The sequence below is a fragment of the Oncorhynchus kisutch genome, linkage group LG2, assembly GCF_002021735.2.
Source record: "Oncorhynchus kisutch isolate 150728-3 linkage group LG2, Okis_V2, whole genome shotgun sequence".
Taxonomy (NCBI): domain Eukaryota; kingdom Metazoa; phylum Chordata; class Actinopteri; order Salmoniformes; family Salmonidae; genus Oncorhynchus; species Oncorhynchus kisutch.
The window spans coordinates 8,363,077-8,390,594 of NC_034175.2; the positions used below are offsets into that span (position 1 = coordinate 8,363,077).

A 27,518-nucleotide genomic window follows, 5' to 3' on the forward strand; every position below is an offset into this window, starting at 1 on the left:
CAATCCCAAGCAATCAGTGAATACATTATCTACATATCCATCATGCTCTCTTGGCAGAGGCTATAACAGACCCTGACTTGTAAAACAACTAACCAAAATCTAAATCTGTCTCTTACCTTAAAACCTACCTCTAACCGTAACCTAATTTAAGTAATTCTGGAGAAAAATAAATGTTTTGCAGATCAGGAGTGTCCTTATAGCCTTTTCCAGCTATCACTTATGGCTGCTGCTATTGCTTTGGTCCCTGAAATACGGAGAACACACAGATTATTACACTTTAGTTGCTACAAAAGAAAAGGGAGAGAGCGGAAACAAAACATTTTATTCCAAGACCACAGAAATGGCTAGAAAGAACCAACACATTCTTGTGATATGGCCAATGCTGCTTATACCACATTTTCAGTAAAGCTACTGTAAAAAAACAAGCGCATTTTCAAAAGACAAACTATCATACAATGTTTGTGGTTATCTGAACCATACAGACTGATTTGATACTGCATATGTAACATTTTCAATGTCATTTGACAAACACACAACTGAAAAATAAAATCAAGGTAAAAAATAAAATCTAGGCTACTGACAGATTAGTTGTAAATTGAGTAGTTAGATAAGAGTTAAGCCGGTACCTTACAAAAAGGGACCATACCCATAACCCATAGAAGATGTTTATGTCCGTGGCAGATGCAGAGGGTTCACATTGGGAATGCTTTTTGCACTGTTCATGTCTGTAGTACTGGGAGGGAAGAGGTTAATTGTTGGTATAACAGCTAACCTGGTTTGGTGAAGGAGCTTTTATGCCACATTCACGTGCTAGTCGGAACAAGGAAACACTGACATTTCCGACTTACTAACTGGTTTTTATACACATGCTGTGTTCAACCAGTTAGCAAGTCGGAAATTTCAGAGTTTCCTAGTTCCGACTAGCATGAAAACGCATCCTCAATCACAAAACAGTCATCATCCGAAACCTCAGTTTTTACAGAAACGGCAGACAACCCTGTGCCCCTATCCGGGCCTACTGCCTTGTGGTCGTATACAGTTACATTCGTTGAAGTTTGAATGTTGAACGCCAGCTCCTTGTCACCATTGCTTTGAGGCAAGGAGTATGGGCTGGTCCCCTCCCCTTTTCTGTGACCATTGAGCTGTTTGCCAGACATCAGACCCAGTTCCTGTGCAAAAAAGGATGCCGCCATTGTGCAACGGTGCCTCTCGAGCAGCTTGACAGTTTGGAAGGGCTCCTGACACACTCTACACTTCAAGTATTTTGTTCCAGAAGTCCCTGGAATGGGCTGCTGTGAGACCATATGCATCCCTAGCTGCAGCTCCCCACTGAACGGGTCCGGACACGGCTGACGCTGGACAACCTTCTTAGCATACCCCGCGGGCTGTTTCCTGTTACTCAACACTGTGGCAGTGGTGAATCTGCTTTCAGGAGTTGCCCGATATGATCCACACTGGTGGTGGCCAGGCTGTGGTGACTTGTTGTTACTGAGCAGGAGAACCCCGCACCGCAGGCAGCCATGGACTTTATTTCTTGCGTGAGTGTTGTGGTGCCATACGAGTAAGTCTTTTGTTGCAAAGCCCAGTTCACAGTAGGCACACCTGTAGGGCTTTGTCCTTCCAAACTTGCGCAGGGTCTCCACCAACACCACTGGCTGGAATTGGTGCCAGAGGTCTGTTGTTGGGGCACTTGGACCAGGTGGAGGCTTTGTGGCTCGTGGAATAGGGGCCGATAGCATCGGAGTCGGTCCAGGCTTAGCCCAGCTTCCCTGCCCCGCCGTCAATACCAGCCTCGAAAGCTGCTCCTTGTACTCTCTCTCCCGCTGATATTGTTCCTTCTTTATGGTGCTATAATTAATTACAGTGTGGCCTGGTTCATGTAACCCACTGTGCTCCATCATATCAACATACATGGAGAACTCTGTTCCACAGGAGCAGATGAAACCAGCCGCAGGACAAAAGTGGTCATGAAATGACGTTTGGTCTGGAAAGACCCTTTCACAACTAAAGCAAAAAGGGGGTCCACCATCACCAAGCTCCCTTTCCCCTTTCATATAGTTCCGCTTTTGCATCTTGACCTGTCCTCAATGTGATGATTCATGTAGAATAGGGTCTCTCTGGAGTGTCTGAGGTAACAGAAAGAATATTATTTTAGAAAGCCTGTTCAACTGTACTGATTAGAAATTATATATCCACAGGGAAGTATTGCATAAAAAGCAGGGCACATAATTCAGCAACATAACATTAGGTAGCTGTAGGGCGTGCTAGCCTTTAGACTTACGCTAACTTGTTAAGTAGTGTGATATTGATAAATGCACTATATAGCTAGCTAACACCTTGGTCGTAAATCACTATGAAACGGCGTCACCCAAAGACCGGCGCTGGCCCACATTTGGGGGTCTTTGTTTCTTGGACCAGTGGGGTGTTCAAAAGCTTAAACCCAATTTGCAAACTAAAGCTTAATAGTACATCGACACAAGTAATTACATTTGACATATATACCTAACTATATTGATAGCTAGCTAGCCAGTCAGCTAGGAAATGTTTGTTAGTATAGCTAGCTAACGTTAGCTATCCATTCCCAAAACATAGCTAGCCTAGCTAACGTTAGCAGCATTACCTTACACCGGCGAGTCACAGCTGTCCACGTTCATATTACTGCCATCGATCATCTAAAATTCTGACATGTGTAACTTTGCTATAATATTGCTACGTAGCTTTATTCATATTTCATAACCTTATAGGCTGAATTTTGGAACGCATCCGCGGCAGCGAGGTGGAAAATACAACTTACTTCGTTTCGTTGGCGGGTAAACTTCCAAATGCAATATAACACTGCCGCCTGTCGGGTTGGAGTATGCAAGTTGATTAATTGAGTCAAAGACAAAGAGGCGAAGCGAGAGGGTTTACTCCGCCCAAAATCTTTCCACAGAACATTCATTATTAATCAAGAGGAGTTTTTGTATGGGGTCAATGAGTGTCGAATTTAATCAAGATAAAAAATGAATAGCTGTTTTGATACGTGAGGTTTATTTGATCTAATATAAGTTTCGTAATGCTTAGGTTGTAAAAAGCGTACTGATATAAGCGTGACGCACGGGACATCCCGGAAACTACGGAGTCATCCCTTAGTGTAATTTGAGACTGTCTTATGTTTATTTATGAAGCAAGCATAGCATTGAATTACAGGAGGTTGACAGCAACACCCCTAATTGAATATTCAAAATTATATTAAAATGAGTTGTAAATCCACCAATCCAAAGAATAGGCGGGAGCTTGACAGGCCCCTTGTTCCACTGTGGACAAAGATTCCCATTGTCAGGGCGAAGACAAGCATCGTGTCATTATATCCAATATCTCTGGTTGAGTCTGGTAATGAATGAAGGGAAGAGGGGAGCTATCCTAATACAAACCTAGTTTTACATTCCGTTTCGCAACAAAGAATGTAAATTCGCGAGATCATGATGGTTTGTACAACGCTAGGAAGAAAGCAAATATGGGAAAAATGCTCAATTATCAACATATTTATCACACATGCATTCCTAAAAACTACTTTTTATGCCTTAATGGCTAACCAGTCGGTGCCTCCTGTGACCCATTTCACCAAATAGTACAAGCCTTTAAAACAAGATTCTGTAAATAGTATAGCCTTTACCACCTTCTTAATTGGTGGCACACACAAAAAACGGACATTAGCCCCCTAGCGTCGATTAATGCAACGGTGCGTCAATCAAAAATCAATAAAAAAAAATCCCCATCACAAGTTGTTTGTTTTTTGCATTGGATGCATCTCAATCCACCGCATCCCCCAGTGTCATACTACCGTATCTGAGACAACCCATAAACCGGTCTTCTCACAAAAACTTCTGTAGTCTGAACGTTTGACCGAAAAAAAAACTATTATGATCACTCTTTGGAAAGGGGATACTCTCACAAACACCACAGGTGTCGAGACTCGTCTCAAGTTGGTAAGGTCGACGTGCACAGTTTGTTTGGTAGCGTTCTAACAGTTTGGGCAACAAACTAATAGGACCCCACATGAAAAGCATTTTTTGCTTAAGTTTTCATGTACTAAATACATTTAACATTCACTAGGTTTCCATCGCATTCTTTACTTGTGTGGCATATTTTCTTTTGTCGACATTTGGACATTTTACCAAGACATTAGCTATTTCCATCAGGCCTGTCATGAGTAAATTACTGCGCCAGGTAATTCATACAATGGTTGGAAACCTGGTTAGTAGTAACAACAATCAACTCAAATCTTTCATCTATGAATGGGGCTTTATTAAAACAAGGAGCAACACACACTACATGCTATTTCCTATACATTTCTGTTTTGATGGAAGTGCTCAAATATATATACACACACACACACACACAAAAGTATGGACATCCCTTCAAATTAGTGGATTTGGCTATCAGCCACACCGTTGCTGACAGGTGTATACAATTGAGCATACAGCCATGCAATCTCCATAGAGTAGACAAACATTGGCAGTAGAATGGCCTTACAGAAGAGCTCAGTGACTTTCAACATAGCACCGTCATAGGACGCCACATTTCGAACAAGTCAGTTCGTAAAATGTCTGCCGTTAGAGCTGCCCTGGTCAATTGTAAGTGCATTTATTGTGAAGTGGAAACATCGAACTCACAGAACGGAACCGGAGTGCGGAGGGGAGAAGAAAAAAGAAGCCTGTCCTCAGTTGCAACACTCATGACCGAGCTTCCAGAGGCAGTTTGGAACATCAACACAATAACTGTTAGTCGGGAGCGTCATGAAATGGGCTTCCATGGCCGAGCAGCCGGACACAAGCCTAAGATCACCATGTGCAATGCTGAGCATCGGCTGGAGTGGTGTAAAGCTCGCCGCCATTGGAGCAATGGAAACGTATTCTCTGGTGTGATGAATCACGCTTCACCATCTAGCAGTCCGACAGACGAATCTTGGTGGAGGAAGATTAATGGTCTGAGGCTGTTTTTGTTGTGTTTCGGGCTAGGCCCCTTAGTTCCAAAGAAGGGAAACCAACGCTACAGCACACAATGACATTCTAGACGATTCTGGGCTTCCAACTTTGCGTCAACAGTTTGGTAAGGCCCTTGCCTGTTTCAGTATGACAATGCCCCCGTGCACAAAGCAAGGTCCATACAGAAATGGTTTGTCGACATCGGTGTAGAAGAACTTGACTGCACAGAGCCCTGACCTCAACCCCATTGAACACCTTTGGGATAAATGGGAACGCCGACTGCGAGCCAGGCCTATTCTGTTATTCTGTTATAGCAGCAAAGGGGGGGGGGGGGGGGGGGACAAACTTCATATTAATGCCCATGATTTTGGAATGAGGAGTTTGACGAGCAGGTGTGCACAACATACTTTGTAGTGTATATTCACTTAATTGTTTTCTCCACAATGCACTGACAGCTACCACACTAAGATATAACCATCAACATTTTTGCACAACCTAAAATAGCAGTTGAACAATAAGTGGTACATTTTAATAATGGTTGAAGAGTTAAAGGCATACTTCAGGATTTTGGCAATAAAGCCCTAAAAATCTACTTCCCAGAGTCAGATGAACTTGTCGATACCATTTTTTATATCTCTGCGTGCAGTTTGAAGGAAGTTGCTAACTAGCATTAGCACAATGACGAAGTCTACGGTAACTACCTCGAACTTCCTTCATAGTGGGGAAGTTGATAAAGGATTTCATTACCAAAATCCCAAAGTATCCCTTTAAGAACAAGCTAAAAACATCATTGCATTTTACAGCACAATACAACAGTTTACAACTATGACCATTAAAATAGGTTCAAGTGAGCAAGAAAAGTCTATTGATAAGACAGTGAAAATAGAATCAAAGTAGTATAGTACAATAGTGATTATATATGGTTACACAAGACAAAATTAATCCCTCAAATCAATAACCGATCTTGCAAAAACATTTTGCTAAAATCATTGTTCATATGTTCTGTTGGATTATGATTTTCAGAGTATTCATTCTCATTGTGTAACCTGCTCTGTGTCTCCAGACAAGATGCAATGGACCTTCCTGCGGTGGTCTTTCAGTGACCGTAGGCTGGGATAGAGGCGCTGGCAGATGAGGCAGCGAAATGAGTTGGTCTGGTCGTGTGTTTGCAGGTGTTTCTGGAGTCCCTCCACAGTGCCAAACCAGCGGACGCACACAGGGCAACGCATGGGCTTGAAGGCAGGCTTGCACATTCCATTTAGCTGGTGAAACTTGAGGCTGAGGCCATTGGGGAAGTCCATGCTGCAGCGGGAACAGTGGTTTGCCTTCGCTGAAATAGCTCCTCTGTCACCTTTACACCGATTCCAGGAGAGGTGCTTTAGCAGCGCGCCACGACTGCAAAAGGTGTTGCTGCATCGTATGCACACACAGCGCGGCTGTGGCTTCCTAGGCTTCCGCAGAGGTTGTTGATTTGGCTGAGGGCGCTGTGCTGGCGGTGTGTGTTGCGGAGGCGCATGTCGCTGCTTTGGCAGGGCCTGCCGACATTGACGCGGCTGCTGTGGAAACCTCAGCAGTAGAGGTGGAGAGCTCTGCTGTTGCATTCCCCCATACATCTGGTGCTGAGGCTGCATGTGCACTTGTAGGTGGACTTCATAGTCTGCCCAGGAACTCAGTGTCTCACCGCATGTGGGGCAGGTATAGGACTCCTGTGCATGCTTTTGCAAATGCTCCAGGAGGAGCCGTGGGCTAGTGAAGCCTGCCCCACACTCACATGTCACTCTCCTGGGGAGAACATTGGGCAATGACATAATACCCCAATTTGCCCCATTATCCCCCAGATTTTTACTACTTTGTGCCACGAGACGTTGTGGTGCCTGGGCTGCTGATAAGCCCTGTTGTAAAAGTCCATTATCATTCTTGGCCACTGTTCTACTTAACTGGCACTTCTTCCTATGAATCAGCATGTTATCTTTGCGGTTAAAGCTCCTCCCACAGACATAGCAATCGAATTGGAATTGACCCTTGTTGACTTTCTGTGCTACCGCCCGGAAGGTAGATTGTGGCAAAAATGATCTATTTCCACACAGTCTTTGATGCTTTTTTAATGTGCACCCTCGACTGTATGTTTTCTGACATCTATAGCATGGAAAACGTCTAGCACCATCTTTTATGAAATAAGGCACGCCATCCTTTGTGGATTTGACATGACCCTGAGGAATAGGTTCTTGTAGCATTAAATCATCGTCGTCTTCTGCATCTACTGCCTCAATCAGCACGTCAATCTCAGAATCATCTAAAGGCATTGTCCATTCTCCATCTTTACCTTCTTGTTTAAAACTACTTGCTGCATTGTCCCCTTCACCATCTCCTTGCTGTAGTGTTGCAGATCCTGAATCAATTTCTTCCGGTGTTACATGCGTGGAAACTTTGGGATAGAAGGATGAGAAGCTTTTAGGTGAACCAGACCAGAGCAAATCAGGAAACTGAGGATGTGGCCTTGATTCTGCAGAAATCACCTCCTCCTTTATCTGACGAGTGCTGACAGTGCCCACACCGATGGTTTTGGAGATTAGAGGCCTCTGGTTGACGCCTGTGACAGGCTCCCTTGCTTTAATGTTTAACCCAAATGCAGTATTTTTGTACAGGGCAGAGTTGGAGGCATGCTGAAGAGGATGGGGTGGCCCTTGACACTTGTGCACATTGAGATTATACCTACGGGCATAGCTGTGCTTGCACACTTGACAAAAGTAAGGTGTCCTAGCTTTAACACTTTGGAAGATTCTTTGTGGTTGTTGCTTCTTTTGCTTCTGGAATAATGCAGTCTTTTTGATAGAGTGGCATTTACTCCCCACTGAGGTAAGGTGGTGGGGAGCCAGGGGACAGATGTGGTTGTCTGGAAGGGGTGGTTTTCCAATCATCAGTTGTTTACAGTGACGACAACACTTCACTATCTCCTTCCTGTGTAAGGCATGATGCACTGTCAAGCTGTCCAAGTCCTGAAAAACACTTCGGCAGCGGCCACATTGATATCTCCCCTGTGTGGCCCTATTTCTAGAATCAATAAGCTTTTGGCGGGTCTCAAGAACTACTACAGGGCAGAAGGTCTGAGTCAAAGATATGATGCCAGATGGACGGGCTATTGTCTTTGCACCAGAGTTTGTAAGCAGGTGTCTTAACTGGCCAATAGAGGGCCCTGGTGTGGATGTTGCTGTTTGTTTGGATTGTGACGTCACCTCCACTGGTATAAGCTCTCTTTTGGGGAACACAAGTCTCTTGTGTCTTAATGGGTAGTGTTGAGCAGGTTGATAACGTTTCATGTAGGCATTTGCTATCATCTTCATTATTGTCTCATTTTTAGGTGCGCAGGCATCTTCTGAAGATGCGCCGCTTGTAACAGGACAGTCTGCATCCTCAGGAGTCTCATCCTGGACAGATTGTGGTGAGGGTTCCTGTGCAGTAGAGATGTTCTCAGGTTGGTTAAGCCCATCAGGCTGTAATTCTTGCTCACTTGCACCTGGAGGGAGGTTGTTCAGCTCTGGAGGTCTGGTTAGGGCAATAAACCCCTTATTTGTATAGACTTCAGGAACAGTGGATGTGCTGTTAAGCTGTGGGAGAATTGAACTAGGAATGACAGGAGATAGGGGTGAGGGATGAGAGGGGGGAATGAGGCCCAAAATAGTTTGGCTAAGGGTTGGCTGAGGGGAGACTGGTTGGGCAGGTTCAACCAGACTACATTCGTCTTGGCTCAAATATTTGGCATCAGTCGTCTGGGTCTGCTGCTGGGGGGTTGAGACATGAGATCTTTTATGCTCCAGCATTTCATTAAAGTTCTGAAACTCATCCCCACAATCACAGATAAAAAGAGAGAGAGCCGGGGTCTCAGGTACTGCTTTGCAGCAGTGCTGGTCTTGGAGCTCCTTGTTTGAAAGCACTTCACCACAGTGAGTGCAAAGACTCTGCTTCTCAGATTGTGGTGGTTGCTTGTCATATTGAACAGCATGAGAAGCTTGGTGCACCAACAAGGATGCCAATCCAGTAAAGGTAGCTGAACAAGCCACACAGCGATACATTTTAGGGGATGAGGTACTTCCCTGAAGGCCAAGCATTGTGGTACAAGACAGTCACAGTACAAAGGGGGGCTCAGGTGTCCTCAACTGGCTGATCTTGGGTTGTCAGTTTCCTGAAAAATAAAGAAAAAACATTTGTCAGGAATATATGATAAAAGTATCCCCTCAAACAATGTAACATGTGAATCGCCAAACAAAAAAGTTTACAGATAAGGTATATACACTTCATTTCTGAAACGATTTACCAAATGACCTAGCCTACATTCTTATTTGTTATTCCATATGCTCAGGCACCTCCACAATTTCAGCAATGATGATATAATATACTGTAGGTACACACCATAACACTTCAGCTACACTGATGTCATGAGGATACCTGGGCCACCTATTGAGATGAGCCTTCTGTTCAGTAAATCAGGTAATACATGAGGTGAAAATGAGACTGAGTACAACTTTAATTTCAAGTTATTAATAGATGTGATTCATGTATAAATACTGGATCAGTGGCGTAGGACGATGCACCCCTGCGAGGCTCCCCTGCAAAAATGTTTAGAATTACAGGAAAATGGCTTCAAAAACAACAAAATTCTCTGCCTCAAGGCAAAATGTGTAGAATAGCATGAGAAGCTAAAACAAATTCTCTGTGTAACGGATGTGAAATGGCTACCTAGTTAATGGTGGTGCGCGCTAATAGCGTTTCAATCGGTGACGTCACTTGCTCTGAGACCTTGAAGTAGTGGTTCCCCTTGCTCTGCAAGGGCCGCGGCTTTTGTGGAGAGATGGGAAACGATGCTTCGTGGGTGACTTGTCTGTGTGCAGAGAGTCCCTGGTTCGAGCCCGGGTATGGGCGAGGGGACGGTCAAAAGTTATACTGCTACATTGGTGCCGTGACCTGGATCACTGGTTGCTGCGGAAAATGAGGAGGTCAAAAGGGAGGTGAGTGTAACAGATGTGAAATGGCTAGCTAGTTAGCGGTGCACACTAATAGCGTTGCAAATCGGTGACGTCACTTCCTCAGAGACCTTGAAGTAGTGGTTCCCCTTGCTCTGATTGTGGTGGTTGCTTGTCATATTGAACTGCATGAGAATCTTGGTGCACCAACAAGGATGCCAATCCAGTAAAGGTGGCTGAACAAGCCACACAGCGATACATTTTAGGGGATGAGGTACTTCCCTGAAGGCCAAGCATTGTGGTACAAGACAGTCACAGACGGTACAGTCTGCCCGGTATTATTCCCGGAATAATTCCAGGAACTTTGCTTAAATTCATCCCAAAAAATGTGTTAATAACAGTGAACCTTTTTGTGGGATACACATAAGGCAATTCTAGGTCTTGTGGCATATTTTGGTTAAACTATCCCCAATTCAATGGAATTGCATGCAAACCTCTGCATGCATAGTGCATTCTTCCATCACATGTACAGCTGATTCTCAAGATCTTGCACGCTAATGAGATGCTATTGAGCCCACACTACTATACTTTCTGAGCCAAGGACTACAAGCTTTCTGGTAAGTTTTGATTACAATACCCGGTGGGGCGAAAATATTTTATATGGCATAAAAATAATAATGTACGCTCGTAAATAGTAGCCTACAACAAAGTGTGTTTAAATAATTTCTAACTTGTTAACAATTTCTGCTAGTTAGTTTTTGCTACCATGTGGGTTTTAGCTTGCTTGAGCCTGCTAACTTGTTTCCATACACGTTTCATTTTAAAACATTTATCTTACGAAGGAGTTGTTTAATCTAACTGCTAAACTATTTATCTATACATGGATATTTTTTTTTTTTTTTTTTTACAAATTTCTTTCTAATCTTTACAGGAAAATGCCTTGGGCACAATCTGATAAGTGGATACATTTCACTGCAGCGAATGTAGAAGGAAAAGCTGTGTACATTTGCAAAAATTGTGCCAAATCATGCGTGAAGAATGCAATAAAGACACAATCATCTGGCCAAGTGCATAAAGTTCCCTCAGAGCTCTGACAAAAGACCCTCTACTTCTATTTGGGGTCAAAATGATGAGACAGATAGCAACAGCTTATGGATATCAGTAGTATTTTTTGACTCAATGGAGGAACGCAGTCAGAGAAATGCTGATGAATGTCTTGCTCGAGCTATGTATGCAACTGGTTCACCTCTGATGCTCACAGGTAATGTGTATTGGAAGAGATTTCTGAATGTTCTTCGCCCAGCATACACCCCTCCAACCAGACATGCTTTATCTACTCATTTGCTTGATGCCAAGTTCAAGTGTAGGTCAAGAAAATTAAAGGAATATAATTAACTACATCTACACCCCTCAACCAGTATTCTACAACAGCACAGACACAAGGGACAACAGAAACACCAGTCTCTACATTGCAGATGAGTTGAAGGCAGTCATCAACGACCTTGGACCACAGAAGGTATTTGCACTGGTGACAGACAATGCTGCAAACATGAAGGCAGCTTGGACTAAAGTGGAGGTGTCCTACCCTCACATCACACCCATTGGCTGTGCTGCTCCTGCACTGAATCTGCTCCTCAAGGGCATCACTGCACTGAAAACAATGGATGCACTCTACAAGAGAGACAAGGAAATGGTTAGGTATGTGAAGGGTCAAGTTATTGCATCAATCTACCTCACGAAGCAAAGTGAGAAAAATAAGAGCACCACATTGACGCTGCCCAGCAACACCTGTTGGGGTGGTGTTGTCATCATGTTTGACAGTCTCCTGGAGGGGAGGGAGTCTCTCCAACAAATGGCCATATCAGTCTGCCGATTTGAACAGCCCCATCAAGAGTATTCTCTTGGATTATGCATTTGGGAGAGAGTGGTAAGCAGCCTGAAACCTATAGCAGTAACCATTGCACAGATTGAGGGAAACAATGCCATCCTTTCTGATGTTCAGACTGCTTGCAGATGTAAAAGAAGAAATCCGCACTGCCCTGCCCACTTCACTGTTGCTCCAAGCAGAGGAAACTGCAGTTCTGAAATACATCAAAAAGGGTGAAGACTTCTGCCTGAAGCCCATACACGCTGTAGCGTACATGTTGGACCCCAAGTCCAACATGTGCTGGCAAGAGTATCCTGTCTGGTGCAGAGATCAGTCTTGGCAGTCTGGCACAGGACACTTCTAAGTAAGGGCTTTGGGATGGATACCCAATATGGCAGTCATGCCAACATCTCATCAGCCACCTGGTGGAAGGGACTTTGTGGATCTGAGGCACTTTCCCCTGTTGCCTCGATCATGCTCCAAATCCCAACATCAGCCGCCTCAGAGCGCAACTGGTCTTGTTTGGAGACAGACACAAAAGCAGGCAACAGGCTGACCAATACAAGGGTTGAAAAATTGGTGGCCATCCGGCCAAATTTTAGGCTTTTAGGGCCTGACAACGAGCCATCCTCAAAAAGGTTGGAAAGTGACAGTGAAGATGAGGCCTGAGTCTGATGTTCAAGAGGTGGACATTGAGGAGGTCCAGGGAGAAGACATGGAAGCCTGAGAGGAAGACAACCAAAGCTTTAGTTTCTAGACCATCATTTTACAGACGTATGTTGAAAACATTTTTTGGGAGATGCGATGGATCATTGGGGATCATTCAATATTCCCTTTCTTTTGTTGTTCAGTGAAATCATCCCATGTGATTAGTCAACTCATTTTATTAAAGTTCAGTTCGTCACTAAATTGTTGTTTTTTTCTATTTGAAGGATTTCATAATTTGCAATTATGTCTACCTATGATAAGATAAAATATTAACATTTCTGTCTCCATATCAAATCAGATTTATTTATATAGCCCTTCGTACATCAGCTGATATCTCAAAGTGCTGTACAGCAACCCAGCCTAAAACCCCAAACAGCAAGCAATGCAGGTGTAGAAGCACGGTGGCTAGGAAAAACTCCCTAGAAAGGCCAAAACCTAGGAAGAAACCTAGAGGAACCAGGCTGTGGGGTGGCCAGTCCTCTTCTGGCTGTGCCGGGTGGAGATTTTAACAGAACATGGCCAAGATGTTCATAAATGATCAGCATGTTCGAATAATAAGAAGGCAGAACAGTTGAAACTGGAGCAGCAGCACGGCCAGGTGGACTGGGGACAGCAAGGAGTCATCATGTCAGGTAATCCTGGGGCATGGTCCAAGGCTCAGGTCTACCGAGAGAGAGAAGGAGAGAATTAGAGAACGCACACTTAGATTCACACAGGACACCGAATAGGACAGGAGAAGTACTCCAGATATAACAAACTGACCCTAGCCCCCCGACACATAAACTACTGCAGCATAAATACTGGAGGCTGAGACAGGAGGGGTCAGGAGACACTGTGGACCCATCCGAGGACACCCCCGGACAGGGCCAAACAGGAAGGATATAACCCCACCCACTTTGCCAAAGCACAGCCCCCACACCACTAGAGGGATATCTTCAACCACCAACTTACCATCCTGAGACAGGGCCGAGTATAGCCCACAAAGATCTCCGCCATGGCACAACCCAAGGGGGGGCGCCAACCCAGACAGGATGACCACATCAGTGAATCAAACCACTCAGGTGACGCACCCCTTCCAGGGACGGCATGAGAGAGCCACAGTAAGCCAGTGACTCAGCCCCTGTAATAGGGTTAGAGGCAGAGAATCCCAGTGGAAAGAGGGGAACTGGCCAGGCAGAGACAGCAAGGGCGGTTCGTTGCTCCAGAGCCTTTCCGTTCACCTTCCCACTTCTGGGCCAGACTACACTCAATCATATGACCCACTGAAGAGATGAGTCTATGGTAAATATATCCAATGCAAAAAACATATATTAATATTAATTTGCATATATTTCCGTTTATTCCCACAGAAAGTTTCCACCTCTGAATATACCCCAAAATGTGCAACCCTGCATACTGACCAGACATGGCACCCATTGAGCACGTTTGGGATGCTCTGGACCGACAGCATGTTCCAGTTGCCACCAAAATCCAGCATTTCGCACAGCCATTGAAGAGGAGAGGGACAGACTTCCAAAATCATCAGCTTGATCAACTCCATGCCAAGGAGATGTGTCTCGCTGCATAAGGCAAATGGTCACACCAGATACTGACTGGTTTTCTTATCCACGGCCTACTTAAAAAAAAAAAAAGGTATCTAGTAAAATCTTTTTAATTGTTGCATGTTGCATTTATATTTTTATTCAGTGTACACCTAACTCTTCTTACAGTTCCACTGGATGATGTAAATAAATGTTTTTTTTGTAACTATTGTGGCATCGTGACTCGTGTCATGTGATATAGGTGGCTTATTGATAACAGTTTCCTATATACTATTGGCTGTGATTGCAACTCTCCAATGTGAATAGTTGGCAATGATGTTAAGTTTCCAAGTGCTACTGAAAAGTCTTAAGTGAAATGCACTAATTGCACGTGATACACATCATTACTCTACTGTAATCTATCAATCCATTCCTAATCTTTATAAAATACATGACAGAGGGCGGCATATGTTGACCTTGCCTAGGGCGGCAACAGAACTGCTATAACTAGGCTTGACTAACACAATTTGCCTCCAATTTATCTACATTAGCAGCTAAACTTAACCTGCTTAAATTCAACAGCTGCTGTTGCAAAGTCAAAACTGTCCAACTCTTTGGAGCAACTTGCGATGCTCATCAGCCTCGTTACTTTGTCTTCAAGAAGGCGCGATCTTGAGGTAGTCTTTGTTCATATCCTTTGCTAGTTAGTGAGTTATTAGCCCAGTTATAGATAATTTGCAGTCAGCAAAAGGGGATTGACTGCTTCCTACAAGAGCACAACATGTGTGCATGTCTAGCCATCTTAGAAAAGTGATTTGGTAAAGAGCTTTTTTTGTTTTCAAAAGGGAGAGTGTAGTATTTTCAGACAGGCTAAGTAGCCAATAGGCAGAGGGTAGTATGTCTGATTCACATTAAAAAAAAATATGGGAATAATGATGCATTTTATTTTGTAAAGTCGTTTCTTACGTCAAACAACAGTTTCAGTCACCTCTTTGTCTGATGGACAAGTGGATAAACAGGTTAATGTTACGCCCGGAAGGTTTTTTTTTTGTGTGTTTTTTTTTTTTACGAAGGTCTCATGGAATGCAGGCCTACATTGAACACCACACCTTGGCTGCTACTGTTGGCTGAATGATAGCTGTTCTATTTCCATCTAAAATGTTAAGAGATGTATTTCTCCATTATTTTTGATGGTAGGCTACATTATCAAATAGCCACAGTAGCCTACCTGACCACTTAACTTTAATTTAAAGGGGGTACAGCCTCAGTGTTCACAGTAAACACGCTCCGGACGTTGCACATTATTTTCACAACGTTCAAGTTTGCGCTCTGCAGACCTGAAATTTGCTCAGTGACAAAAAAACATTTGAGGTAACATTGCTTATGAGGACCTCGCGTTTTTTTGCGTGAGTAAAAATAGAAACACAAACCATTTGCCAAGCAGCTTGAGGATATATTAGCCTATAAAGTATATTTGCCTTTGATGTTTGAGCACATCGACTGGTATTTACATCAATTAATAAAAAGCATTATTAATACCCTCTTAACACCTGATATCCACCTAGCACGTTGGGGGCGATAAAACAACATTTCCAGATGCACGAGGCAATTTCATGAATATTCACGAGTATCGACAGTGCGTGACATCACTCTGAGCCCTTACCAAAACCGAAAACATGGCAGACAATTTCTTGCCTTGGATCTGAAACCAACAGTAACCACCAATTTCAATGAATGTTAACATAAAATGTAAATATGAATCCACGCCCAACAACGAGGAGGGCTAGCAATGGTGTTTATTCATACCATCTGTTTTCGTCTAAAACTGCTCAGTTAGCTAGCGAAGTGCTAATTTGCAACGCCAGTTAGCTAGACACGGGAGCTAATGGGGACGGGCTTCAGGAGCCAGCGGGTTAGATTAGTTTCCACCAGTGTTGGCTGGTGGGAGGAGCTATAGCAGGACATGCCCATTGTATTGGCTGGAATGGAATCAATGGAACGGAGTCAAACATGGTTTCCATCCCGGAGTCACCTCTTCACTGTTGACTTTGAGACTGGTGTTTTGTGGGTACTATTTAATGAAGCTGCCAGTTGAGGACTTGTGAGGTGTCTGTTTCTCAAACTAGACACTATTGTACTTGTCCTCTTGCTCAGTTGTGCACCGTGCACTCTCAGAACAAGAGTAGACTGATGAGTTTCAGAGGAAAGTTCTTTGTTTCTGGCCATTTTCAGCCTGTAATCGAACCCACAAATGCGGTGCTCCAGATATTCAACTAGTCTAAAGAAGGCCAGTTTTATTGCTGCTTTAATCAGCACCACAGCTTTCAGCTGTGCTAACATAATTGCAAAAGGGTTTTCTAATGATCAATTAGCCTTTTACAATGATACATTTGGTTTAGCTAACACAACGTGCCATTGGAACACAGGAGTGATGGTTGCTGATAATGGGCCTATGTAGATATTCCATAAAAAATCTGCTGATTCAAGCTACAATAGTAATTAACAATGTCTACACTGTATTTCTGATCATTTGATATTTTAATGGACAAAAATGAGCTTTTCTTTCAAAAACAAGAACATTTCTAAGTGACCCCGAACTTTTGAATGTTAGTGTAAATGGACACAAATAAAATATAAATAGTTGGCCAAATTGCTTAAACGGAACCCAAACCGGCTGCGCGCGTGTGCCACCGTGCATACATTTACTTCCGGCGCCGACAGACATGGCCGCCTCGCTGCGCGTTCCTATGAAACTATGCAGTTTTTGTTTTTTTATGTGTCATTTCTTACATTGGTACCAACGGTAATCTCAGGTTTCATTACATACAGTCGGGAAGAACTACTGAATATAAGAGCAACGTCAACTCACCATCAGTACGACCAGGAATATGACTTTCCCGAAGCGGATCCTGTGTTCGGCCTTCCACCCAGGACAACGGAATGGATCCCAGCCTGCGACCCTAAACAAAGACGTCGTAAAAGAGGGAAACGTAGCGGTCTTCTGGTCAGGCTCCCGAGACGGGCACATCGCGCACCACTCCCTAGCATACTACTCACCAATGTCCAGTCTCTTGACAACATGGCTGATGAAATCCGAGCAAGGGTAGCATTCCAGAGAGTAATCAGAGACTAACGTTCTTTGCTTCACGGAAACATGGCTCACGGAAGAGACACTAATGGAATTGGTGCAGCCAGCTGGTTTCTTCACGCATCGTGCCGATCTTTGTGGTAAGAAGAGGGGCAGGGGCGTATGCCTTATGATTAACGAGACGTGGTGTGACCACAACAACATACAGGAACTCAAGTCCTTCTGTTCACCTGACTTAGAATTCCTCACAATCAAATGTCGTCCGCATTTCTACCAAGGGAATTCTCTTCGATTATAATCACAGCCGTATATATTCCCCCCAACCAGACACATCGATGGCCCTGAACAAACTTTATTTGACTCTTTGCAAACTGGAAACCACATATCCTGAGGCTGCATTCATTGTAGCTAGGGATATTAACAAGGCTAATCTGAAAACAAGACTCCCTAAATTGTATCAGCATATCGATTGCACAACCAGGGCTGGTAAAACCTTGGATCATTGCTATTCTAACTTCTGCAACGCATATAAGGCCCTCCCCCGCCCTCCTTTCGGAAAAGTTGACCACGACTCCATTTTGTTGCTTCCTGCCTACAGCCAGAAACTAGAACAAGAAGCTCCCGCGCTCAGGTCTGGTCCGACCAATCTGATTCCACGCTTCAAGACTGCTTCGATCACGCGGACTGGGATATGTTCCGCATTGCGTCCAACAACATTGACGAATACGCTGATTCGGTGAGCGAGTTCTTTAGAAAGTGCATTGATGATGTCATTCCCATAGCAACAATTAAAACATTCCCAAACCAGAAATCGTGGATTGATGGCAGCATTCGCGTGAAACTGAAAGCGCGAACCACTGCTTTTAACCAGGAAAAGGTGACCGGAAACATGACGGAATACAAACAGTGTAGCCATTCCCTCCGCAAGGCAATCAAACAAGCTAAGCGTCAGTATAGAGACAAAGTAGTCACAATTCAACGGCTCAGACACAAGAGGTATGTGGCAGGGTCTACAGTCAAATCACGGATTACAAAAAGAAAACCAGCCTCGTCACGGACCAGGATGTCGTGCTCCCCAGGCAGACTAAATAACATTTTTGCCCGCTTTGAAGACAATACAGTGCCACGGACACGGCCCGCAACCAAAACCTGCGGACTCTCCTTCACTGCAGCCAACGTGAGGAAAACATTTAAACGTGTTAACCCTCGCAAGGCTGCAGGCCCAGACGGCATCCCCAGCCGCGTCCTCAGAGCATGCGCAGACCAGCTGTCTGGTGTGTTTACGGACATATTCAATCAATCCTTATCCCAGTCTGCTGTTCCCACATGCTTCAAGAGGGCCACCATTGTCCCTGTTCCCAAGAAAGCTAAGGTAACTGAGCTAAATGACTACCGCCCCGTAGCACTCACTTCCGTCATCATGAAGTGCTTTGAGAGACTAGTCAAGGACCTTATGACCTCCACCCTACCTGACACCCTAGACCCACTCCAATTTGCTTACCGCCCAAATAGGTCCACAGACGATGCAATCTTAACCACACTGCCCTAACCCATCTGGACAAGAGGAATACCTATGTGAGAATGCTGTTCATTGACTACAGCTCAGCATTTAACACCATAGTACCCTCCAAACTCATCATCAAGCTCGAGACCCTGGGTTTCGACCCCGCCCTGTGCAACTGGGTACTGGACTTCCTGACGGGCCGCCCCCGGGTGGTGAGGGTAGGTAACAACATCTCCACCCCTCTGATCCTCAACACTGGGGCCCCACAAGGGTGCGTTCTGAGCCCTCTCCTGTACTCCCTGTTCACCCATGACTGCGTGGCCATGCACGCCTCCAATTCAATCATCAGGTTTGAGGACGACACTACAGTGGTAGGCTTGATTACCAACAACGACGAGACGGCCTACAGGGAGGAGGTGAGGGCCCTCTGAGTGTGGTGTCAGGAAAATAACCTCACACTCAACGTCAACAAAACAAAGGAGATGATTGTGGACTTCAGGAAACAGCAGAGGGAGCACCCCCCTATCCACATCAATGGGACAGTAGTGGAGAGGGTTGTAAGTTTTAAGTTCCTCGGCGTACACACCACGGAAAAACTGAATTGGTCCACCCACACAGACAGCGTCGTGAAGAAGGCGCAGCAGCGCCTCTTCAACCTCAGGAGGCTGAAGAAATTTGGCTTGTCACCAAAAGCACTCAAACTTTTACAGATGCACAATCGAGAGTATCCTGTCGGGCTGTATCACCTTCTGGTACGGCAACTGCTCCGCCCACAACCGTAAGGCTCTCCAGAGGGTAGTGAGGTCTGCACAACGCATCACCGGGGGCAAACTACCTGCCCTCCAGGACACCTACACCACCCGATGTCACAGGAAGGCCATAGAGATCATCAAGGACAACAACCACCCGAGCCACTGCCTGTTCACCCTGCTATCATCCAGAAGGCGAGATCAGTATAGGTGCATCAAAGCAGGGACCGAGAGACTGAAAAACAGCTTCTATCTCAAGGCCATCACTGTTAAACAGCCACCACTGACATTTAGTGGCTGCTGCCAACACATGGACTCAACTCCAGCCACTTTAATAATGGGAATGGATGGCAAATATATCACTAGCCACTTTAAACAATGCTACTTAATATAATGTTTACATACCCTACATTACACATCTCATATGTATATACTGTACACTATATCATCTACTGCATCTTTATGTAATACATGCATCACTAGCCACTTTAAACTATGCCACTTTATTTACATACCCTACATTACTCATCTCATATGTATATACTGTACTCGATACCATCTACTGCATCTTGCCTATGCCATTCTGTACCATCACTCATTCATATATCTGTATGTACATATTCTTTATCCCTTTACACTTGTGTGTATAAGTTGTAGTTTTGGAATTGTTAGGTTAGATTACTCGTTGGTTATTACTGCATTGTCGGAACTAGAAGCACAAGCATTTCGCTACACTCGCATTAACATCTGCTAACCATGTGTATGTGACAAAGAAATGTGATTTATTTTGTCCCCCTACACCAAATGCGATCACAACACGTTGTTTAAAAAAAATCTAAACAAACTCTGAACCAATGACATTAATTTGGGGACAGGTCGAAAAGCATTAAACATGTATGGCATTTTAGCTAGTTAGCTTGCACGTGCTAGCTCATTTGTCCTGAGATATAAACATTGAGTTGTGATTTTACCTGAAAAGCACAAGGTCCTCTACTCCGACAATTACTCCACACATAAAACGAAACATTTCTAGTCATCTCTCCTCCTTCCAGGCTTTTTCATCTTTGAACTTATGGTGATTGCATCCAAACTTTCATAGTATTACCACAACCGGCCAAACAGTTCGTCTTTCAATCACTCATGTGGGTATAACCAATGAGGAGACGGCATGTGGGTACCTGCTTCTATAAACCAACGAGGAGATGGGAGAGGCAGGACTTTCAGCGCGATCTGCGTCAGAAATAGGAAGGAGTTCTATTTTAGCCCTTGGCATCCCAGACGCTTGGAGCAATAATTGAATAACATGGATTTCTACATTTATTTTGTTAAGCACGCAACGTGTCCGGTCTGGTCAGCATGTTAGGCAGTATATGCTACATGGAGCGATTGTGTAGGGCTAAAGCATTATTTTAGGATATTTATGCTTAAGTCAAGACAAACGCTGGGCCCCGATAAAGAAATAAACCACATGCATCGGATTTACTGCACATCAACACGTGTTCCTTGCATCACACAATCTTGTAAAATGTATTGACTATCCTAAAATGATCAACTTTGCACCTGACAAGAGCGCGCTAAAATAAAAATAAAAAGCATGCATGATTGCTATCACATTTGTTGTTGTAGCAAAACAGCGCTCCACGCCATATTGGTGGGGTATCTATAGCTTTATAATGATCCATGACATGTCTAATGAACGTTTGCTAATTAGATAAGCGTTTGGAAAAGTACATGTTGTACCTAACAATCAAACTAAGCTTTTGGTCGTGCAATTCAATTCGACGATGGCAGACGTAACGTTAGCTAGCTAATGTTAGCCATACAATCAACCATTGCATTAGCTAACTAGTTCCAGAAATGAGCGACCAAACGAATGCTTTTAAACTACAGCTAGCTAACAAAAACGTCTATGTGCCGTGTGTAGTTGATAACAAAATTACCTAGCAAAAAAAACAACATGCATTGATGATGTCCAAGAAAGCGTTAGTGAACAAAAGCCAGCTAGCTTGCCAACTAGCTAGCCTGGCTAACAACACACTATAATGTGATTAGTTAATGTTACTCCGACATCGTTCAATACAATAACTCCAGATCCTTGTGAAAGTTCAGCTTATTATGCATAACAGGTCAAATTAACATATTGGGAAAATAGTAACGTTAGAAAGCACAATTTAGGTATGTCATTCTGAAATGTCCTCATCGTTCAATGACAACGATAATATATTTAGTAAACTTACCATCAGTAATTTTGTTTATTACAGTATTTTGTGTCATCCAGGGCTACTTTCGTTCAATAGCGAATCATTTGAATATTTTAGACGTATTATTTGTAGCCACGATGCTGTTCGGATCGTGCATTCGGTTGATGTGTGCTGCTGCACAGCTGTAGCAAAGGGGGGTGCGTTCCAGGTGGTCTCCATCACCAGTCGCGCGCACATGTTACTTGTCGTCTTTGTGGCTCATTGACTCGTCAAATCTGATATTCTGCGCAGCGTGGCTGTTAACAACGGACTGGAACGTAACCAATCACTCTGGGGGAGTTTTTTCTAAATCCTCCCAACGAACTGGGCAGCAGACTGCTGTAATCTTAGAACATTCTGCCAACTATAGACTCGGAGTCAGAGGGATAAACCCAAACTCATAATGGGATACTGATGATAACTGTAAATAATTATTCAGACCAAAAACGTAGTTTAATGTACGATTCTATATTATAACTTTGTTCTATAGCCTACTTTTTGTACTTCAATTTGATGGCGACTCAAATCAATAATGCACCGATAAATGTAATCCATCCACATTATACCGTTGAAACTGATGCGCTTTATATTTATTTTTGAGATGTGTTTTAACTGCCATTTAAAATATGTAATTTATGTAAAATATGTAGGTCTGAATGGTTATGGCTAAAGATTGCCAATGCAATGGAAGCTGTATCCCACCTGTTAAGCAGATGGGGTCTACTTTTCTGGTCTTTATTTGATTATGATTTCTCTCCTGTCAGAATACATGTATACAATACAGGAATACAGTACCAGTCAAAAGTTTGGACACACCTACTCATTTAAGGTTTTTTCTTTCTTTCTTACTATTTTCTACATTGCAGAATAATAGTGAAGACATCACAAGTATGAAATAACACAACACATAACACACAATATCAAAATATATTTTATATTTGAGATTCTTCAAAGTAGCCATCCTATGCCTTGATGACAGCTTTGCACACTCTTGGCATTCTCTCAACCAGCTTCATGAGGTTGTCACCTGGAATGCATTTGAATTATCAGGTATGCCTTGTTAAAAGTTAATTTGTGGAATTTATTTCATTATTAATGCAATTTGAGCCAAACAGTTGTGTTGTGACAAGGTAGGATTGGTATACAGAAGATAGCCCTATTTAGTAAAATACCAAGTCCATATTATGGCAAGAACAGCTCAAATAAGCAAAGAGAAACGACAGTCCATCATTACTTAAAGACATGAAGGTCAGTCAATCCAGAAAATGTCAAGTACTTTGAAAGTTTCTTCAAGTGCAGTCGCAAAAACCATCAAGCGCTATGATGAAACTGGCTCTTATGAGGACCACGATAGGAAAGAAAGACCCAGAGCTACCTTTGCTGCAGAGGATAAGTTCATTACAGTTAACTGCACCTCAGATTACAGCCCAAATAAATACTTCACAGAGTTCAAGTAACAGACACATCTCAACATCAACTGTTAAGAGGAGACTGCGTGAATCAGGCCTTCATGGTCGAATTGCTGCAAAGATACCACTACTAAAGGACACCAATAAGAAGAGACTTGCTTGAGCCAAGAAACACAAGCAATGGGCATTAGGCCGGTGTAAATCTGTCCTTCGGTCTGATGAGTCCTTTTTTGAGATTTTTGGTTCCAACCACTGTTTTATTTGATTTATTTAACCTTTATTTAACCAGGAAGGGCTCATTGAGATTTAAAATCAATTTTTCAAGAGCGTCCTGGCCAAGATGGCAGCACCAAGTCATTACAAACATGAAAAACTACAAGTAATCTAGTAAAAACCATAGAATTCTGGAAAGCTTTTGTGAAAACTCCTCTGTGTCTTTGTGAGACGCAGAGCATGTGAACAGATGATCTCCTCGTGTGGTTCCCACCATGAAGCATGGAGGAAGTGTGATGGTGCTTTGCTGGTGACTGTCAGTGATTTATTTAGAATTCAAGGCACACTTAACCAGCTTGGCTACCACAGCATTCTTCAGCGGTACACCATCCCATCTGGTTTGCGCTTAGTGGGACTATCATTTGTTTTTCCAACAGGACAATGACCCAAAACACACCTCCAGGCTGTGTAAGGGCTATTTGACCAAAGAGAGGGATGGATTTGTTCAACACTTTTTGGGTTACTACATGATTCCATGTTATTTCATAGTTTTGATGTCTTCACTATTATTTTACAATGTAGAAAATAGTCAAAATAAAGAAAAATGCTGGAATGAGTAGTTGTCCCAACTTGACTGGTACAATATATACATAAATACTGAAAAATATATATAAACGCAACATGCAACAATTTTACAGAGTTACAGTTCATATAAAGAAATCAGTCAATTGAAATAAATAAATTAGGACCTAAGCTACAGATTTCACATGACTGGGCAGGGGCACAGGCATGGGTGGGCCTGGCAGGGCATAGGCTCACCCACTGGGGAGCCAGGCCCAGCCAATCAGAATGAGTTTTTCCCCAATAAAGGGCTTTATTACAGACATAAATACTCCTGTTTCATCAGCGGTCTGAGTGGCTGGTCTCCGACAATCCCACAGGTGAAGAAGCTGGATGTGGAGGTCCTGGGTAGATGTGGAGGTCCATATTTTCTATGATGATGTTGGAGACAGCTTATTGTAGAGAAACATCTTTGTCATTGTGTTGTGTGACAAAACTGCACATTTTAGAGTGGCCTTTTATTGTCCCCAGCACAAGGGGCACCTGTGTAATGATTATGCTGTTTAATCAACTTCTTGATATGCCACACCTGTCCGACGGATGGATTATCTTGGCAAAGGAAAAATGCTCACTAACAGGGATGTAAACTAATTTGTGCACAAAATGAAATAACATTTCTGGGATCTTTTATTTCAGTTTATTTCGGGACCAACATTTTACATGTTGCTTTTATATTTTGTGTTCAGTGTAAGTTGCATGGACTCACTGTGTGCAATAGTGTTTAACATGAAAATGAAGGATGGATAACAACATTGTAGGTACTCCACTACACTAACCTTATTGAGGGAAAAGAAGGAAGCCTGTACAGAATACAAATATTTCAAAACATGCATCCTGCTTGCAACACGGCCCTAAAGTAATACTGAAAAAAATGTGACAATGCAAATTCACTTTTTGTCCTGAATACAAAGTGTTATATTTGGGATAAAATCAATGTAACACGAGTACCAATCTCCATATTTTCAAGCATAGTGGTGGCTGCATCATGTTATGGGTATGCTTGTAATTGTTAAGGACTGGGGAGTTTGCAGGATAAAAAATAAATAGAATAGAGCTGAGCACATGCACAATCCTGGATAAAAACCTAGTTTAATCTGCTTTCTACCAGACACTGGGAGATGAATTCCCCTTTCAGTTGGACAATAACCTAAAACATGGCCAAATCTACACTGGAGTGGTTTACCACGAAGACAGTAAATGTCCCTGAGTGGCCTTGTTACAGGATTGACTTAACTCTACTTGAAAATCTATGGCAAGACCTGAACATGGTTGTTGAGCAATGATTAACAACCAATTTGACAGAGCTTAAAGAACTTTTTAAAGAATAGTGTGCAAACGTTGCACAATCCCGGTGTGGAAATCTCTTCGACGTACCCAGAAAAACTCTGTAGAAGCATCTTTGGCAGTGATTACAGCTAAGTGCTGACTCAGGGCTGTGAATACTTATGTAAATGAGATCTATATTTCATTTTCAATAAGTTGGCAAACATTTCTTAAAACATGTTCACTGTCATTATGGGTGAGAATTTATACATTTAATCCATTTTGAATTCAGGCTGTAACAACTGCCGATTGCCCCTTATTCAAACAACTGTTTGAATAAGTTACAAACACAGCCTTTGTCACAATCACTGATTAGACATGGACGGACACAAAATCTACAGTGTAGAAAACATTAGGAACACCTGCTCTTTCCATGACAGACTGACCAGGTGAAAGCTATGATCCCTCATTGAGGTCACTTGTTAAATACACTTCCAATCAGTGTAGATGAAAGAGAGGAGACAGGTTAAAGGACTTTTAAGCCCTGAGACAATTGAGACATGGATTGTGTATGTGTGCCATTCAGAGGGTGAATGGGCAAGAAAATACACTGCTCAAAAAAATAAAGGGAACACTTAAACAACACAATGTAACTCCAAGTCAATCACACTTCTGTGAAATCAAACTGTCCACTTAGGAAGCAACACTGACTGACAATACATTTCACATGCTGTTGTGCAAATGGAATAGACAGGTGGAAATTATAGGCAATTAGCAAGACACCCCCAATAAAGGAGTGGCTCTGCAGGTGGTGACCACAGACCACTTCTCAGTTCCTATGCTTCCTGGCTGAAGTTTTGGTCACTTTTGAATGCTGGCGGTGCTTTCACTCTAGTGGTAGCATGAGACGGAGTCTACAACCCACACAAGTGGCTCAGGTAGTGCAGCTCATCCAGGATGGCACATCAATGCGAGCTGTGGCAAGAAGGTTTGCTGTGTCTGTCAGCGTAGTGTCCAAAGCATGGAGGCGCTACCAGGAGACAGGCCAGTACATCAGGAGACGTGGAGGAGGCCGTAGGAGGGCAACAACCCAGCAGCAGGACCGCTACCTCTGCCTTTGTGCAAGGAGGAGCACTGCCAGAGCCCTGCAAAATGACCTCCAGCAGGCCACAAATGTGCATGTGTCTGCTCAAACAGTCAGAAACAGACTCCATGAGGGTGGTATGAGGGCCCGACGTCCACAGGTGGGGGTTGTGCTTACAGCCCAACACTGTGCAGGACGTTTGGCATTTGCCAGAGAACACCAAGATTGGCAAATTCGCCACTGGCGCCCTGTGCTCTTCACAGATGAAAGCAGGTTCACACTGAGCACATGTGACAGACGTGACAGTCTGGAGACGCCATGGAGAACATTCAGCTGCCTGCAACATCCTCCAGCATGACCGGTTTGGCGGTGGGTCAGTCATGGTGTGGGATGGCATTTCTTTGGGGGGCCGCACAGCCCTCCATGTGCTCGCCAGAGGTAGCCTGACTGCCATTAGGTACCGAGATGAGATCCTCAGACCCCTTGTGAGACCATATGCTGGTGCGGTTGGCCCTGGGACATCATGTCTCGCTCCATCCACCAACGCCACGTTGCACCACAGACTGTCCAGGAGTTGGCAGATGCTTTAGTCCAGGTCTGGGAGGAGATCCCTCAGGAGACCATCCGCCACCTCATCAGGAGCATGCCCAGGCATTGTAGGGAGGTCATAAAGGCACGTGGAGGCCACACACACTACTGAGCCTCATTTTGACTTGTTTTAAGGACATTACATCAAAGTTGGATCAGCCTGTAGTGTGGTTTACCACTTTAATTTTGAGTGTGACTCCAAATTCAGACCTCCATGGGTTGATCAATTTGATTTCCATTGATCATTTGTGTGATTTTGTTGTCAGCACATTCAACTATGTAAAGAAAAAAGTATTTAATAAGAATATTTAATTCATTCAGATCTAGGATGTGTTATTTTAGTGTTCCCTTTATTTTTTTGAGTGTATTTAGGTGCCTTTGAACGGGGTACAGTACGTTTGAGTGTGTCAAGAAATGCAACTCTACTGGGTTTTTCCACTCAACAGTTTCCCATGTGTATCACTCAGGCTCCCGAGTGACGCAGCGGTCTAAGGCACTGCATCTCAGTGGAAGAGGCGTAACTATAGTACCTGGTTTGAATCCAGGCTGTATCCTCATCTGGCTGTGATTGGGTGTCTCATAGGGAGGCTCACAATTGGACCAGCGTCGTACGGGTTTGGCCAGAGTAGCCCATTATTGTAAATAAGAATTTGTTCTTAACTGACTTGCCTAGCTAAAAAAAAAAAAAATAAAATAGTCCACCACCCAAAAGGACATTCAGCCAACTTGACAACTATGG

At 43.5% G+C, this 27,518-nt stretch overlaps 2 protein-coding genes across 7 annotated transcripts; both read right to left on the bottom strand.

Moving 5' to 3' along the window:
* Positions 1 to 303: 303 nt before the first annotated feature.
* Positions 304 to 2,926, bottom strand: LOC109907053 (uncharacterized). 2 transcript variants are annotated; one of them, XM_020504854.2, is made up of 2 exons: positions 2,795 to 2,926; positions 304 to 2,126 (listed from the first exon to the last, which is right to left on the bottom strand). In XM_020504854.2, exon 2 carries the CDS (start codon positions 2,070 to 2,072, stop codon positions 921 to 923), a length of 1,152 nt encoding a protein of 383 aa, XP_020360443.1. In that variant the 5' UTR covers positions 2,073 to 2,126; positions 2,795 to 2,926; the 3' UTR covers positions 304 to 920. The 2 variants fall into 2 exon arrangements, with proteins under 2 accessions (XP_020360443.1, XP_020360437.1); XM_020504848.2 differs by lacking the exon at positions 2,795 to 2,926 and adding an exon at positions 2,621 to 2,788.
* Positions 2,927 to 4,265: 1,339 nt separating this feature from the next.
* On the bottom strand, positions 4,266 to 21,810 carry LOC109906828 (uncharacterized). Of its 5 annotated transcripts, none has more exons than XM_020504689.2 (2): positions 21,599 to 21,784; positions 4,266 to 9,147 (listed from the first exon to the last, which is right to left on the bottom strand). In XM_020504689.2, the coding sequence occupies exon 2, from the start codon at positions 9,071 to 9,073 to the stop codon at positions 6,002 to 6,004; it is 3,072 nt and encodes a 1,023-aa protein (XP_020360278.1). In that variant the 5' UTR covers positions 9,074 to 9,147; positions 21,599 to 21,784; the 3' UTR covers positions 4,266 to 6,001. The 5 variants fall into 5 exon arrangements, 4 of the variants coding, with proteins under 4 accessions (XP_020360278.1, XP_020360288.1, XP_031658624.1 ...); XM_020504699.2 differs by lacking the exon at positions 21,599 to 21,784 and adding an exon at positions 20,333 to 20,424; XM_031802764.1 differs by lacking the exon at positions 21,599 to 21,784 and adding an exon at positions 9,702 to 9,752.
* Between the last annotated feature and the right edge of the window lie 5,708 nt (positions 21,811 to 27,518).

Excerpts from the sequence above, each read along its gene's own strand:
- LOC109906828 (XM_020504689.2), bottom strand. The coding sequence starts at position 9,073 with ATGCTTGGCCTTCAGGGAAGTACCTCATCCCCTAAAATGTATCGCTGT.
- LOC109907053 (XM_020504854.2), bottom strand. The coding sequence starts at position 2,072 with ATGCAAAAGCGGAACTATATGAAAGGGGAAAGGGAGCTTGGTGATGGT.